The sequence below is a fragment of the Vulpes lagopus genome, chromosome 20, assembly GCF_018345385.1.
Source record: "Vulpes lagopus strain Blue_001 chromosome 20, ASM1834538v1, whole genome shotgun sequence".
Taxonomy (NCBI): domain Eukaryota; kingdom Metazoa; phylum Chordata; class Mammalia; order Carnivora; family Canidae; genus Vulpes; species Vulpes lagopus.
In genome coordinates this window covers 11,039,427-11,056,447 of record NC_054843.1, presented here as the reverse complement: position 1 = coordinate 11,056,447, position 17,021 = coordinate 11,039,427, and the positions used below count along the sequence as shown (strand labels likewise).

The following is a 17,021-nucleotide window of genomic DNA, read 5'->3' as shown; positions in this document are numbered from 1 at the left end:
ATTAAGTGGTTTGCTGCTTTGATGGAAATTATGGTTCAGTGGGTTGGATACAAGAGAGATGACTGTTCACAGAATAACCTGTGAACTTTCACCCCTCTGTATGGAAACTTGTTTCAGGGCCAAATCCTTGTAGCTGTCTTCTTGCCCCGGTCAGTGCCAGCCCTACTATTCACAACACTGCTGCCACCGAGGCCTAGGTATGTAAACGCTTAAGGAGTTTTTTACAAGTCTTTTAACGTCACGCTAGGTTTTAAAAGAATTCAGATTCAGTTTGGTATAATGACAGGGTATTTTATATGACTGTCCATTTCTTACTGTGTAAATATACTTTAAAGAGTTATCTTCTTTGCTTCATAGGGATTTTCTAAGTAAAATATTTTTACTTGCTTTATGGTAGAATGGGGAAGAAAACTTGGGTTGTTAACAGTATGCTTCTTCAGTGTCCAAACTATTTCTAAATGATTTCTGGGCTTTATTCATTAACTAGGTACACCTGGGACAATTAATATTATTGACTGTTTTAACATTGCCTTCTTTTTATTTTGCAAGCTAAGAAGAGATACCAGTGAACCTAAATAGTGGACGAAAACAGGAGTGTTCTAATTTTTTTTTTTTTTTTGGAGGGGGGCATGAGGGCCACTGTTTTAAACTGCCATTTATTTGCCTTATTTGACTTTCAAAATACTATTATGTTAATGGTGAAAATAATTAGAGCATCCACACTACAGTATGTATATAAGTATAGAAATTTAATTGCTATACCAGATCTAGAAGTAAAATAAGACTTTTTTTTTAAGTAACACCAAGTTTGTAGTCAAATTCTAACTGTGAAATGGGGACATTTTACCTTTCTTTCTTTGGATAGGATCAGTTCTTAAGAGCAGCCCCGGTAACTGGAGGAATGGGAGCCGTTTTGATGAGAAAAATGGGCTGGAGAGAAGGAGAAGGATTAGGAAAAAACAAAGAAGGAAATAAGGAACCTATCCTGGTTGATTTTAAGACAGACCGAAAAGGTAACCCATTGTTTTGGGAATGTTGATTATTTCTCCTTAATATTTAGGGTTTCATTACCTTCGTAGTTTTTTTTAAAGCAAGCTCTGCCCAATGTGGGCTTGATCTCATGACCCTAAGATCATGAGTCACACGCTATACCATCAGAGCCACCCAAGTGCCCCTTGAAAAAAAATATTTTCCCCCAAAGTAACCTTTTTACATTTTGATGTCCATGATGCTTAACTGGATGGAGCATATCTACAGCTATTAAGAAAGAAAAGGTTCATCCATTTGTGGCAGCTTGTATAGATACAGATGGGAGTCACTAATGGGAGCTAAAAGGTGGTCTTATGTTAGTTGCTAAATATTATGGAAATGTGCATATATCAATGGGATTGAAATTTCAGTTAGATTACAGTTTTGGTAAATGGTATCCCCGTTTTTTCTTGTGACAGGTAACATACTTGTCATTTCTAGGCTGTATTTTTTTTTTCCTTCTTATTTATACCACGTATTCTCCTTATTTCCTATTAGAGTCTTGTTTTGTCTTCTCCTATAAACAGTTTTGGTATCTCCCTCTTTTTAAGCTCTGTCATTGAATTTTCTTGGGTTGGGGCTGGAGAATAGGCCAGTTGCTGACAGCAGTGTCAGCTCGTCATATTGTCTTGTGCTCAGGGCACCTTGGAACTTTTATCTTACTAGTACTTTGCCACTCCTGGAAATCCTTCTGCATTGCCCCCATGCAGTTGCTAAGTATTAAAAATATACTTAGCGGAGTGCCTGGATAGCTCAGTTAAGTGTCCAACTCTTGATTTTGGCTCAGGTCATGATCTCAGAGTCGTGAGGTCGAGCCCTACATTGGCCTCTGTGGGGTGCACGGGAAAGAGAATCTCTTGGGATTCTGTCTGTCTCTCTGGGCCCTCCCTCCACTTGTGTAAAAAAAAAAAAGCAAACAAACATGTATATATATGTATATATGCACACACAGACACTTAGTGCTCATTGATAACAGCCAGTTGGTACCTCTTAAATAATTTCTTCCCTTGGAATAATGTCTTACGTAGAATCAAATGGGGCTGTCATCTCAGTGTGATTTCAATAGATTGTGTATAAGCCTGATTTTTAAAGACTAGAAAGCTTAAACCTGGAATTTTCCTTATCTTTTCAATCAGAAAGAGAAGTTGAAGTTAATGCAGATAAATTATTCTGTGTCAGTGAATTTGGAAACCAACTAGCTTGGACCAAATTGTGTGTCTCATAAAGCATTTTGCATCAGAATTTCTACATTGTCATCCACGTAGAATACTGTGATATCTTTTTTTTTTTCAAATTAGAGGGATTAATTGTAAGGATTCTCAAGTAGGTTGGAAATAGCAGGAGAATCGTTCTGTGCTGCTGTAGCATTAATTCAAACTGAATTAGAAAAGGACATTGTATGGATTATGTCACATTTGACATTGTATTACTTATACAAGTTGAATAGATTTTTTTGAGTCATACAAGGTGATTTGTTTATAAGAAAACATCTGTGAATGCATTACATAATTCCAGGAACATCCTCGTTGGAATTGTGTAATAGGTGTTGGGTTTGGAGAAGAGTACTAGCAGATTTAGTGAAGAGCTGAAGAATTCCCCCTAGGAGAAATGGAAGCAGGAAAGCATGGACTTTGGCTAATGAGACAGTGAAATCCCATTGGAAAGGGAGGTTATGCAGTGAGATTGTCTTCTGTGAACATCTTCATTTGAGAAGTCAGGGGCTGTTTGCTGGGGAAAAATGGACCCGTTTATAGAGACACTTCTTTGTTTGGAGGGTGTGTGGCCTAAAATCCTCACCTTTTGGGGAACTTAATTAACAGCAGGGTGCTTTAAGGAATGGGAAAAGCCTTTAGAAAGCATTTGAAATAAATAGCCACTATTTTTTAAACTTATTAAAAAGAAATCCTAAAGGTGTTATCTGTGGCACTTAATAGGTGTATTCATATGCTACTAGGTTTTTGTGTTCTGTGAATATTTGATTTCTTAAGCAATTTCTATTACCAAGTTATATGAACATAAAGTATAGGCTTATACATTGAAACAGCAAAACAAGGTAAACTATATAAAAATCAAAGGTAGTGGGGGTTGAGTATTTTATTGGAAGGCATAGGTTGAGATTTAGGGTCCTACAGAGGGAATCATTGTATATAATAATTTAAAATGATGCTTTGGAGTTTCTTCAGTGAACACTGCCTTTTTATTTTAAAGGTCTTGTTGCAGTAGGAGAAAGAGCACAAAAGAGGTCCGGGAACTTCTCTGCTGCAATGAAAGATCTGTCAGGTGAGAGTACATTTGAATTTCTTCTTGTCCTATCTCCCACTTGAATTCGTATTTTGTTGCCACATTGGAAATAATCAACAACTGGTTATTTTTTTCTTTGTAGGCAAACATCCTGTGTCTGCTTTGATGGAAATCTGTAATAAGAGAAGGTGGCAACCACCAGAATTTCTCTTGGTCCATGATAGTGGCCCAGATCATCGCAAACATTTTCTCTTTAGGGTAAATATGAATTTCTGCATTAATTGTATACCCCTATTAATTTGAGGACTTAGAGGGTGAGGGGTAAGCATTGTATGGTCACAGGATTGATACATTGTGGGTTGGGAGTGAATATATATGTGTGGGTAGAAATGGTAGGGTTTTGGGGTTTTTAAATATTTAAGCATACTTTAATATGACCTGTTAATGTCCTAGTTTTAAAAAATGCTGGAGGGAAAGAGGTGGGCAAAATCTGGTGAACAATTTGTTGACATTTTCCAGCGAACTTGGGAAATTAGTTTTATCAGGGTTTTCTCCTTCCCGCCCATTTGGAGACCTGCTCTTAATTTGCAGTCCCTTTTCCCAAATGATTTGCTTCTCCTGGGTTGAGATTAATTTGACTTACATAGTGTGGGTTTTATATTTCTGTAAGTTATTTTTCTAGCATTTAGTGAAAAATACAAAGCTAATAGATATTAAAGTTTGATGCTGTTCTTATTGTATGTTTTTCTTGAATAGGTATTGAGAAATGGAAGCCCTTACCAGCCCAATTGTATGTTTTTCTTGAATAGGTATTGATAAATGGAAGCGCTTACCAGCCCAGCTTTGCCAGCCCTAATAAGAAGCATGCTAAAGCCACAGCAGCTACTGTGGTTCTTCAAGCAATGGGCCTTGTACCAAAGGACCTCATGGCTAATGCCACTTGCTTCAGGAGTGCCTCACGTAGATAGATTGAGGTTTTATATTAATCATTTCAGATAATTTTACTCTGCATCAAAATGTATTTCCTCTTTAATGTTGTAAATATTTGGCAATTTAAGACATTGTGTAAAAAGCAATCTGTACAAACATCTCCAGGCTTTGATTTTTGTACCATGGAAATTGTATTTAACCATACAGGGTTTTGGTATGTTTATATTGTTTACCTTAGTGATGTATTTGTTTAAGTGGCTAACATCCAAACGATTGTTTGAAGGCATCCGTAATCTTCAGTGTGGAATGTTAAATAACGCTTTTATACTGTATTTTGTACTATGATGTAACCTCCCTTCCTTATGGCTAGGCTGCTGTAACACTTGCCTGTAATCAGTGAAGGGCTGTGCACCTTGTACTAGTTCACAATGGGTTCTGCTGGACAGATACTGGGCCAGTGTTATTGAGGTAATCAAGCAAGATCTGTTCCACAGGGCTAATGCCACCATCTCCCCTTAAAATTTTGTAGAGGTTCTAAAAAAAAAAAAAAAGAGTGGTATGTTGTGTGATGATCTGCACTAAGTCCTGCGTTCCCATCAAAGCCACTTGGGCCATGAGAAGGGAGTCAAAATGAAGTCTGATTAGAATTCTACTGCAGAGGCCAAGTACATTTAGTATGGCATTGAGTTGTGATATAGTTTTACTTTGATGTGCATTTTGAATTTCAGCTACACCTAGATAGACGTTAAATGATAATTAAAATGCTGTAACCAACTTATCTAATAAAATCGGCACCCAGCCACTATTTTGTTGACTATGAGAAAGTTTAAGTTTATGTTAATTTTTAGGGTCTGATAGAATATTTCATGTGTATTACAGTGGTATTCATAATGCTATGTCTCTAAACTTTATTTTCAAAAGCTTAAGGCCCAAATATAAACTTCTCTGGAATAAATGTGGTGTTTTATTTTCTGGATCATAAAGTGAACACATACTTCATTACTGTCATTTCTTTACCCAATACTTTTGGTTTCTAAGCACTTTTATTGTTAAGAAAATTTGAATCTCTCTCTCTCTCTCACACACACACACACACCCCAGGGACATTAAATACTACTTTACCATGATAGCTGAGCATACAATTATTAACCTATTCTATGTGGAATACAAAATACCCTTATCTGAATTAACATGCATCAAAAAACCAAATTTAATATATTTGAGAATAAAGGAATCATAAATCAGAAGGAAAGCAGCAACTATGGTAGATACAGTAACAATCAGCTCAGCAGATCCTGTCTACATTTGTATCTTTATAAAGCTAGAACCTCCGTAGTAGGATAGGTGAATTGTCAAATATAATTTTGCCCTGATGCCATCAGTCACAATACCAGGAGATAATTGATCGTAATTTAGTTTCAATTTCCCATTTGCAAGGAGAAACTGACATTCATGACGTTCAGTTTTCTACTTGATTTATAATTAGGTTGTAAAGGTCTGGAAGTCTCAAGTTACTTATATTTTTAAAAAGTTGGGAGTTCTCTTCATATCTAATCAGAATAGTAAATGTTGATTTAAAACCTTGATCCTACTGCTTAACACATGTAAAAATTAACGTAAAAGGTTAATATTTATCAACAGTTGAATATGTTAAAGTTAGTTAGATTCATTTAACTTCCAAAATGAACTTTAGAGCCAAAGGTATAAGAATCTTGAATTTCCTTGCTAGAAGGCTTTTTCCTCAAAGATTCCTTTTAGGCTTACTTTGGTGTTCAGGATCTCCAATTATAAACGTAGTCATTCATTTCCACATGTCTTAAAGATGATTTTCCCAGTATTGGTGTTTGACTAAGTTGATCCAGAGTCTTAGGGTGCAATCCACAGTTAGCAAGCTCCTCAAGAACAGTTTCCTGTGGAAATTTGTATTCAAGTAAGTTAAAAAGTGTATCAGTCTCTGAACACTGACTTTTTTTTTTTTTTTTTGGTAATCTTTACACCCAATGTGGGACTTGAACTCTGAGATCGAGTCGCATGCTCTACCAACAGAGTCAAATTTTAGTAATTACCATGGGAACTTTGACAAACACCTGCCTTAATCACGTTCATAAGGCAAAGGCAGTTCATTATCCATAGAAGTTGACCCTAAAAGTTTTCACATACAATAGCATTCACAAATAATTTTGGTTATTTTTAGACGTCTGGCAGATGATAAAAGCATGAGGCAATTTTAAAGGTTTTAATTATAACCTGTAAATAAAAAATAGAAACCTAACTATATCCAAAATTAAAGGCAAATACTGATAAAATACCCATAGTTTATAATAAAGGAATCTGGTACTATTCTGGATCTGAGATGGCCATATAAACAATTTGCCTTTTTGTTTGGGAAATTCTATAGTCGTTGCGGAGTACAATCTAAATTCATAAAAATTTATCTCAAAAAACCCAAATCTTACCCCTTCATTTTAGGATTGGCAGTTAAATAGTACAGTTTATTTTTTATTTATTTTTTAAAAGATTTTAGGGACGCCTGGGTGGCTCAGCGGTTAAGCGTCTGCCTTCCGGCTCGGGGCGTGATGCTGGAGTCCTGGGGATCGAGTCCCACATCGGGCTCCCCATGTGGAGCCTGCTTCTCCCTCTGCCTATGTCTCTGTTTCTCTGTGTCTCTCATGAATAAATAAATAAAATCTTTAAAAAAAAAAAGATTTTATTTATTCATGAGAGGCAGAGACAGAAGCAGGCTCCACGTAGGGAGCCTGAAGCGGAAGGTGATCCTAGGACTCCAGGATCACGCCCTGGGCGGAAGGCAGGCACTTAAACCGCTAAGCCACCCAGGGATCCCAAATAGTACAGTTTTTTTTTTTTTTCCAAATAGTACAGTTTAATGGTAAGTCAGACACAAGTTTGACTCTATAAATCACTTCTTTCTTCCACCCGAGGAAACTAGCTACAGTGAGCTACGCTAACAGCTGTCTACTTACCTTATCCAGTACTTTATTCACTGGCAGGCAGATATTAAATACAGCAGTTGGCTCATGTGTATATAGTCCAGCAGAAAATGACCCATTCTGTGAAGATCTGAGTAGCATGGTTACTGAATGTAGAGAATGAGGCATGATAGGACCCGTAATCTCCAAACTAAATTGATCTTTGTATCCAGAAACAGCTTGTGTCTTCACATTTACACTTCTTGCCTTCAAGAAAATTTAAAGAAAAATTACTGTCACCGTCTCTCAAGCTTTTGTCCCTAAAGACTTGTTCAGTAACTTCATTTGGGTTTTCCTCTTTACTAGTTATGGACTAAAAGGTACAACATAGAGGGACCGTAGCCAGTGGTACTATAATAGCACTGTATGGTGGCAGGAACTATACTTGTGAGCATAATAGCATAAGGTAGTTCGTAAGACATCAAAAGAATGCTATGAGTAAAAATGTTAATTCTCCATCTGTAGCACATCTCCAAGTTATGACTCAGTTTAAGCATATTCTAGAGAATATAATTTTTCATATAGTATCCTAATTTAGTAGTATGCTTTTTTACTTAGGAAAACAAACAAACAACAGGTACACCTGGGTGGCTCAGCGGTTGAGCATCTGCTTTTGACCCAGGGTGTGATCCTGGAGTCCCGGGATTGAGTCCCATGTCGGGCTCCCTGCGTGGAGCCTGCTTCTCCCTTTGCCCTTGTCCCCACATTTTTCTGGGTCTTTCATAAATAAATAAAACCTTTAATAAACAAAACAAAGCTTTTCTGGGGCCTGAACTCACAATCCTGGGATCAAGACCTGAGCTGAGGTCAAGAGTCAGATGCTTGACAACTGAGCCACCCAGGCTTCCCTATTAAGATTTTTTTAATGGAAGTAGAGTTGACACATGTTACAGTTACATTAGTTTCAGGTATAGGACAGCGATTCTACAACTCTAAACATTATGCTCTGCTCACAAATGTAGCTACCATCGGCCACCATATTGTTATAGTATCACGGACTATATTCCCTGCACTGGGCCTTCCATCCCATGACTTACTCTATTCCGTAACTGGAAGCACATACTTCCCAATCCCCTTTAACCCTTTTGCCCATCTCCCTTCCCAATTCAGTAATACATTTTCAATGCAGAATACTGGGAAAATAAATATAAAAATAAATTCTATTTTTTAAAAAAATACAAATTCGGAATGCCTGGGTGGCTCAGTGGTTGAGCGCCTGCCTTTGGCTCAGGGTGTGATCCCAGTTTGGGGATCGAGTCCCATGTCAGGCTCCCTGTGAGGAAACTGCTTCTCCCTCTGCCTGTGTCTCTGCCTCTCTCTGTGTCTCTTTTGAATAAATAAAATCTTAAAATCTTTTGTTAGTAACATTCACAATGTATTTGTATTTACATCTGTTAAGTTTTTTTCAACGATATGGATATACAGCTATTCTTTTCAGCTATCCAGGATTTAGGTTTTGAGATCTCTAATCTTAGCTAGGTTCTTTCATTGCTTACGAAATGACAAAATGAGATTAAAGCAGCTTTTCCAAATGGCAAAAAAGACTAACACCAAAATGCTTTTGTTGCCAATCAGATTTATTCAGTTAGAAAAAATTACTTTTATATAATTCAAATAAAACATTTCATATAATGAATGTTCTCATATAATTTGATATACCTTTATATCAACATTTTTTTTATTGGGAGGAAAGCAAAAACAAAATATGCACCATGTAAAATGGTAGGAGTTATTAAAAACAAATCAAGAATTTGTTCTTGATTTCTTCTTAAAAAGCTTACTTATGAGGATTAGGGTAGATTTTTTTCTTTTTTCCTTTTCATTACCTTAAGCATTTGCATTGTGGCACCTCGGAAAGCTACAGGTGATAAGAGGGTTGGTGGAAGTCCTGCCTGCGGACCTGAACTAGCAATTAAACTCTTAGAGTTGATCAAGAAATTCAGCAATGTAAGGGTATTCATTCCCTTCACCAACACAATAGACTCAGGTCTGTGATCCATTTGCACTTCGTGTTTCTCTTTTCGTCTGAAAATGACAATCAAGGAACTTGCAAATTAAAATCCCATGCTAATGAGAAAAGCCATCATCTTGATTCTGAATCACCTGGGACCCTTTTTTCCCATTGTGAACTGGAAGTGCTCTTTCTACCCCACTCTGCTGCAATTATAACACATCTGCTTAAATCAAAATGATTTCTCTTTGACCACTGAATTTGCTAGAAGTTGACTCCTAAAGAAAACGAATTTCTTCTCTAGTTGAAAACATACTCTATATGGAATGTTTCCATTAAAAAAAAAACTTTAGCAGTAATTGTTCATAGTTTACTGGTACTTAGTCTGTTTTTTTAGAGAATGATGGAGAATTATGATGGAGAATTAGTTTAAATATGATCTTAAGACAATTTAAGATTACAAATAAAACTGTCAATATTACACAGCTCACTAAATTCAATGAAAATCAATTCTAGTTAACACAACGGAAAGGATACAGCTTGATAGAGAGTATGTCTGGTTTTTTAATTTTATCTTGCACACCCATCTCTTCCAGCCAGGAAAAGCTCTCATCTTCATCCTCATCACTGATTACTTGTTCCCTAGAAAATTGTTATAGTTAAGAGTTTCCATTTCATCAAACGGTTTCCTCTACAAAACTACTTCACTGAGACCGTAAGTCCCTACGTGACGTAAAAGGTGGTTTTAATCACATACTCTCCATGTCCCAGGCTTGTTCCAGATGCCTTTTTCTTCTCATGGCCATTTTCTTTTATTAGCGGCAGAGAAAATTCAATACCTACGTGAGAAAAGAAAAATATAACTGAGTTTCCTTTAATATACTCTAAAAGAACAAGTGTGTCCTACTTTTACAGAGTATGAAATCTGAAGATTTGAGCTTTTACACGTGGATCTATTAAGGCAACAGCTTTCAAGCTTTCTTGACAGTAGCCCACCACACACACACACACACACACCCCTCCTCCTCCTCCTCTTTTACACAAAAGGTTCAGGAAACAATGAATACTCCCCCACTACATGTGGTACTCTTTCCTGTAGTGCTGATTAAATAGATCTGTGATCATCAATGGTTGGCCCAGTTTGAAAATTATGTTATTAAAAGGGGGTAGGAATTTCTAGACAAGTACATTCAGATGGGAACTTTCCAGCTCAATATGTTTATCAGATCAAAGAAGGGAACACCATTAAACTTAAAGAAAGCTGTGCATTAAGGGACAGCTTAAATCACTGCTGGGAAAAAATAAAATCACAAATTAATCACAAATCACAAATAAAGAAGGCATTTCTTAAAAAATATAGGTAAAACTGGTAAAAGGCAATTCAATTGGTAAAAAGACAATTCAAACTTTAGCTTCTAAGGAAAGTGCTTACTATACTTTTTTTTTTTTAATGCTTAAATCAGTTTTTTATTACAAAAGAAATTACTCAATCATAAAAGCACATAAAAGAACAAAGCAGAATTCTGTCTCATGACCATTGGCCACTATGGGGTAGCCGTATTAATTTTGTAATACTCTTCCAGATTTTTTTAAGGAAAATGAAAAAATTGCATCAACTACATACACTGTTCCAAATTTTTATATTTCTTTTGTTAACAATATAACATTCTCCTTTAACAAATTACATAAGCTCTACGAGAGTAGGGATTTTGTCTACTTCTGTCACTGCTGTATTTCTAGGGACTAGAACACTGTATAGAACAAAGGTGCCAATAAATGCTCACTGGATGAATGGAATGGATCCTCCTTACCGTCAAATCAACTACAAGTTCTGTGGGGTTCAAGGATATGTGTATTTGGTCTCTCTCTATGGTCTCAGCACCAGAGCAACTGGCACATAGTAGACACTCAAATATTCATTGAATTAGCAAAACAGCTCAATGATGAAACCACTTAATTCCTTTTAACTACACCAGCATGTTGACATCACAATAATCAACTATGCTCCCGTTGATGAAATAACGGGATAAATAAAAAATAAATCATTTTAAGCCTATGGTTTTACCTTCATTTTTCATAGCTTCTCTTATGCCTCTAGTTGTAGGAGAGATGAGAGCTGTGATTACATCATTTCCTGCTAATCCTGCCGCTCGGAACAAGATCGTAAACTGATAGGTACAAACGTAGAAATATGGGCAAAGCTTTGTCTTCAGTAGATTATAGAGAGAAGTGAAGCTCACAGACCTATGAAGTAGCAAGATTTTCTTTAGGCATTACTACACATTTAGCTTAACAACTAAAATTTAGTTTTTTTATGATTCAGTTTGATACTCATTTGAATAAAAACACAACACAAATATTATAGATAATGGTTTGAACTTTTTCTACTACATACATAACTTGGCTCTTAAAGGACTAAAATTGGTCATGGGACCCACAGTGTTTACCGCTTAAACACTAATCATGTTTTCTTTAAATAAATCTTAATTGGGGCAGCCCCGGTGGCTCAGCGGTTTAGCGCTGCCTTCAGCCCAGGGTGTGATCCTGGAGACCCACGATCAAGTCCCACATTGCACTCCCTGAATGGGGCCTGCTTCTCCCTCTGCCTAGGTCTCTGCGCCTCTCTCTCTGTCTCTCATGAATAAATAAATGAAACCTTTAAAAAAAAATTAAAAAGAAACCAAACAAATCTTAATTGATAACTGGTTGCTGACTTTTCTCTGAGCAGCTTCTGCTGATGAGAAAGGAAGCAGCCACTGAGATGAAATAACATAAAAGAATGTATATATTTATGTAACACTTATACATAATTCCACAATTGCATAAAGAGTGAATAAGAGTAAAAAAAAGTAAACAATTTAAATATCGATTATTAACAGCTTAGAAAAAATAATTCAGAGGAACACAGAGAACCTTTTACCAGTATACACTTCCACATTGTAAATAAGAATACTGATTACAATGAAAATACACTACTGGGATGTACAAATTTTTAATAATCTTACCAGTCACTCATTAAAATGTGTTGCAAGGTTTCATCATTTGACCAAGGGCTTATCTTTCCAGCCATTTTTCTATCAGCTCCAATGCGAGGGAACAGTGGTAGCCAGGGAAAGGCAGGGTGCAACCAATAGATTAGGCTCTGCTGAAAGGCACAACGGAGCTGAGTGGAGAGTCTGGGATCCTAAAATCCAGAGATGATATTGGAAGTTTTTGCCACATTAGAAGTATAAAATTTCATCAAAAAGCACTGAATATGCCACTTATTCTAAGAACCTTTACTGTTTCCTATAGAAAAGTATTCATAACTGTTACACCGGCTAAAATGTAGTTTATTCTTGCCAGCTTTTATTGTATCTTAAAGCATATCAAAAGGAGGACTTAAAATACAGATGGGAACATTCTCTCATCTCTCCTGTTCTCTCCGGAGAACAGTGACTATTTTAGTTATCATAAGGGTAGGGCGATAGAGATGTTTACTGCATGTAAGTAATACTATGTTCAACCCCTCTCCCCTCACAACTGTTTCAACAGGAACCAGTAAAAATGAGTAATGAGAATCATAAATCAACCTGATTTATTAAAAAAGATGTATCAGGGCCTTCTTTTTTTAAAAATTTTATTTATTTATTTATTTATTCATGAGATACACACACACACACACACAGAGAGAGAGAGAGAGAGAGAGAGAGGCAGAGACACAGGCAGAGGGAGAAGCAGGCTCCATGCAGGGAGCCCAATGCGGGACTCGATCCAGGGAATCCAGGATCACACCCTGAGCCAATGTCAGGCGCTAAACTGATGGGCCGCCTGGGGATTCCCCAAGGCCTTTTTTTAGGTAATCACTTTTAATCTAATTTGAGTTGATGAGTTGCTTGACAGCAATGCAATTACATTCCTCCAAAACCATTCTAGAACTCATTAACTCTATTACAGTATTTACAACACTATCAAACAGGTAGCAAGAATTAGTATGTATTAAAAAAAGAATATACATTATATCAGAAAACCAGAAGAATAACCAATCTACCTTTGCAATTCTATTCAATTGCTTTTCATTTTTCTCCCTTGTATTTTTTTCTCAGAAGGATTTAGAGAAGAACGGTTTTGTTCAAACAATTTCTGCCTCTAACATTAGTCCTCAGGACAGGTCTTTAAATTTAATGGGCAGTTACTGAATCTGATAGAGAAAACTGCATTGAAGTGCAAGAAATACAAAATCCCCCAAGTCTTAGTGTCTTTAAACTTTAGAAGAAAAACTTTTTAGAAGAAGGAAATATTTGTGACATTTTGCAGAGAAGTACGTTTTACAATTAATTTGTTACTTTAAAACACACCTAACTTCCCTTCAGAATTACCTGTATACTTTGAGGCAAAGTAACTTCTGTTGCCCTACAATGCTGGATGACACCTTGGGCCTCTTCTTGTGCTTTCAAGTGATCTGCCCAGGTAAAGGGTTGAGAAGAGGTGAAAAGGAGTCGAGTTTTAATACTCCAGTCCACAGGTAACTCAGTACTTTCTGAGGATGGAGTATCAGATTCGGAGAATGATACTTGTGGAGTCTTTTAGGAAACAAAGGACACAAAAATTAGTTGAGTACCAAAGAACCTCCCTTTTAATCTACAGATTTTATCAACCTGCATGATCACGGAATTGTCAGAATCTTATAACTGCATAATAAGTAACACTGAAAATACACCACACACTGTGAAACACCCTAGAAAGTTACAGTAAACTGTTGACAGTGGTTTTCTCTGGAAGCGGGAATTTATTGTTGTTATAGGTGGTGGTGGTGGAGGGCCACATTTTTACCTTATAGTTTATACATAGTTTAGTTACAAGAAGCATGTACTATTTCCACAATCATAATTTAAAAAAAAAATCTACTGATCTTACTGTCAAAGCAAAAACCTTCCAAGTAATTTATTATTTTTAAAAAATGATTTATTTATTTATTTATTGGGGGGAGGCAGGAGCAGAGGGAGAGAACTTCAAGCTGACTCCCTGCTGAGCGAGGAGCCTGATTTGAGGCTCTGTCTTGTGACACTGCTCACGGTCCTGAGCCAAAATCAGGAGTTGAACGCTAAACCGACTGGGCCACCCAGGGTCCCCTGCAACTGTTTTAAAGAGCACCATTTGGGGATCCCTGGGTGGCGCAGTGGTTTGGCGCCTGCCTTTGGCCCAGGGCGCGATCCTGGAGACCCGGGATCGAGTCCCGCGTCGGGCTCCCGGTGCATGGAGCCTGCTTCTCCCTCTGCCTGTGTCTCTGCCTCTCTCTCTCTCTCTCTGTGACTATCATAAATAAATAATAATAATAAAAAAAAAAAAAAAAAAAAAAACCATAATATTTAAAAAAAAAAAATAAAATAAAAAAAATAAAGAGCACCATTTAAGCCTTGCAAACTCCGGAACCAGGGCCAAGCGGTTCCTGCAGGTAACTTAGGGCTCTTGTGAGGAGGCCATATGTAAAAAGATGTTTCCTGATCTCAAAATTTCCTTCCAGACTGTTCTGCTGTCCTTTCAAGGCCGTTTTCTCCACTTTATTTACAATGATTGTTTGAGGTGACATCACACACACCAAGTAACAGGTGCGGGGGAACTATCTGTAACAGACCCTGTGAAGGCCGTCCCTTTATATGAAAGGTCTTGGCCCTCTGGCCTGTTCCTGTTAAGGACGAGCTGCACAACAGGAATACCTGGGGGATGGTACCAAGAGGACGGCTGTTGTGGCCGCGTCTGCAAGGTTCAGGGATAGGCCACAACCTGTGGAGGTAGTTTGCGGATTTTGTCTGAAGATTCAGCTAAAGAGGAAGTTCAAAAAGCAGTTGGGTGTGGAGAGAGGAGCTGGAGTCACCGCCCACGGAGAGAGAGTGTCAAAAACAGGTGGAGGAAGGACAACCTGAATCTACAGTACGCAGCGCTGTACGTCAGGCACCTCATGCTCCCGCCGGCCGATGGCATCTTTTCAACCCGGCAGAGGTGACCACTGCCTCCACGCTCTCGAGCAACGAGTTAACAAAAAACATGCTTCTGAGGTATAAGTCTAGGTCTTAAGACTACACCTTCTACTGACATCGAAAACTGTTACCTGCAGTAATTCAGTATCGTCTGTTCTTTCAGGAAACTTCTCCTCCCACAGCGAATCATTTTCTTGATTAGAATCTACAAACTGCGGGGAAAACGATGGTCCTTTTTAATCCCAAACGATGCCGGAGTTTGCGTTAACCACCACCAGCGCCTCCCCCGCCATCCAAGTGCCTCAATAAATGCCCAGGGCAGGAAATTCACACGCAAATCACCAGATCGCGGCTTCACGCCAGTTTCGCGTCTGGCTTGACTCCTAAAACCGGGGGTGGGGGTGGGGGTGGGGGTGGGGGTGAGGGGGGGGGTGGGGGTGAGGGGGGGGGATCCGTGCGTCCGACGGCGGGTGCGGAGGTCTCACGCCCAGGGACCCACAGGCTCTGGGGCAAGAACTGCCTGCCAGGAATTTCGGACCCAGGGATCCCCAACACTCCTCCACCCGGAGTATTCCCGAGCGCGAGGGCGGCGGCCGTGCGGGGCAGGAGGGTCTCGGGTCTTCCCACCCAACAGCGGCCTCCGCGGACGAGCCGCCCTCCCCCGGAGCCCTGACCCCCGACCCCCGACCCCCGACCCCCGGGGGCTCCGAGCGGCCCCGGCCGGGCCGGACCGCGGGGCGCCCGCCACAGGAGAGCAGCCTCGGGGCAGCCCCGCCCAACGCTCCGGGCCGCGTCCGCGCCCCCTGCCCCCGCCCCCGCGCCCGCCCGCCGGGCCCGAGACACTCACCGGGGCCTGCGCCTCCTGCCGACCGCGGGGCGGCCCGTCGGGGGGCTCCGCGGAGGCCGGCGGCCGGTTGTCCAGGCGGGCGAAGGGGTTCCTGCGGGCCGCTGCCGGGGGGCCGCCGCCGCCGCCGCCGCCGCCGCCGCCGCCCGCCGCCGGGAAGGGGCGCAGGAGCAGCCCGGCCGCCAGAGCGGCGCGGCGGGGCGCAGGCTCGGGCTGCTCCCCGGGCGCGGCGGCGGCCCCGTGGCTGCGGGCCCTTTTCCGTCGGAGCCGCAGAGTAGCGGGAGGCTTCCTGAAGCCGGGCGAGTAGCCGGGCACCGAGACGGCCATGACGCGCGGCCGCCGCTTCCCGCGCGCGCCGGCCCCGGCCCCGCCCCCGACGTGGCCCCGCCCCCGCGGGCGAGCGACGTCGGCCGCCCCGAGCCCCGCCCCTCCCTCGGTCGGCTCGGCTGCCGGGCGCTGCTGCCGGGTCCCCGGCGGTGGCGGTGGCGGTGGCCGGGTCGTGGCCGGGTCGTGGCCGGGCCGTGGGCGCCGAGGGGCGGGGCAACCCGCGGCCCGGGGCACCGGGAGAGCTGAGCGCTCCGTAGGTCGGGAGCAGAGGCGTCACGAGCCCCGGCCCCGGCCCCGGCCGAGACGACGTCACACTGGGCTGCCGCTGGGGTTAAGCCTGCGGACGGCCGCGGCGGGCGCCCAGAGCCGGCGGGGGACCTGCGCCTCCGTCCCCTGGACCGAAAAGAGAGAACCCGGCGGGAGCCGAGCGAGCGCAGCCGCCCCGCCCCCCCCGCCCCGCCCCCGCGGCCGCTCCCGCCGGCGAGGCTGGGCCGCGGTCCTGCTGGATCCCGAGGGATCCCTGACATAAATGAATGCTTGGAAAAACTTTAGTGTCTATGGACCAGAGCCTCTGAGGCTTGAAAGCACTCAGGCTCGCCACGGAAGGCAGGCTTGGAGGACGCGGCGCGCACAGGGTGATGGCGGTAACGCCCACACCGACGGCCTATCAGGAGAGCGGCTCCTGCCGAAAGCAGTTTTCTTCATGGGAAGGACTTTGGAACAAAGGCGAATGTGTAGAAACGAGCAAGAAGTAA

General features: G+C 41.2%; 2 protein-coding genes across 4 annotated transcripts in view; one reads left to right on the top strand and one right to left on the bottom strand.

Annotated features, from left to right (window-relative positions):
• The window catches only part of SON (SON DNA and RNA binding protein), a 32,714-nt gene extending 27,559 nt beyond the window's left edge, over positions 1–5,155 (top strand). Inside the window, exons 9-12 of one of the 3 annotated variants that reach the window (XM_041735044.1) lie at positions 866–1,013; positions 3,238–3,309; positions 3,413–3,528; positions 4,080–5,155. In XM_041735044.1, coding sequence (XP_041590978.1) covers positions 866–1,013; positions 3,238–3,309; positions 3,413–3,528; positions 4,080–4,238 — 495 coding nt within the window. In that variant the 3' untranslated portion in view covers positions 4,239–5,155. Of the gene's footprint in view, positions 1–117; positions 198–865; positions 1,014–3,237; positions 3,310–3,412; positions 3,529–4,026 lie in introns of those variants that run through there. The other 2 variants (XM_041735045.1, XM_041735046.1) reach the window with 2 other exon arrangements.
• DONSON (DNA replication fork stabilization factor DONSON) lies at positions 5,147–16,283 on the bottom strand. Its single transcript, XM_041735056.1, has 10 exons — positions 15,943–16,283; positions 15,227–15,307; positions 13,497–13,700; positions 12,144–12,322; positions 11,204–11,382; positions 9,896–9,977; positions 9,676–9,780; positions 9,014–9,212; positions 7,182–7,394; positions 5,147–6,110 (listed from the first exon to the last, which is right to left on the bottom strand). The coding sequence occupies exons 1-10, from the start codon at positions 16,264–16,266 to the stop codon at positions 5,973–5,975; spliced, it is 1,704 nt and encodes a 567-aa protein (XP_041590990.1). The 5' UTR covers positions 16,267–16,283; the 3' UTR covers positions 5,147–5,972.
• Positions 16,284–17,021: the final 738 nt, after the last annotated feature.

What these genes read in the sequence shown, in the direction of transcription:
- DONSON (XM_041735056.1), bottom strand. Translation starts at nt 16,266, where the DNA reads ATGGCCGTCTCGGTGCCCGGCTACTCGCCCGGCTTCAGGAAGCCTCCC. An exon ending in CACATTTTAATGAGTGACTG is followed by an intron (nt 11,383 to 12,143) that starts GTAAGATTATTA and finishes GCTACTTCATAG; the next exon opens with GTCTGTGAGCTTCACTTCTC. An exon ending in TGAATAAAGTACTGGATAAG is followed by an intron (nt 6,111 to 7,181) that starts GTAAGTAGACAG and finishes AAATTTCCACAG; the next exon opens with GAAACTGTTCTTGAGGAGCT.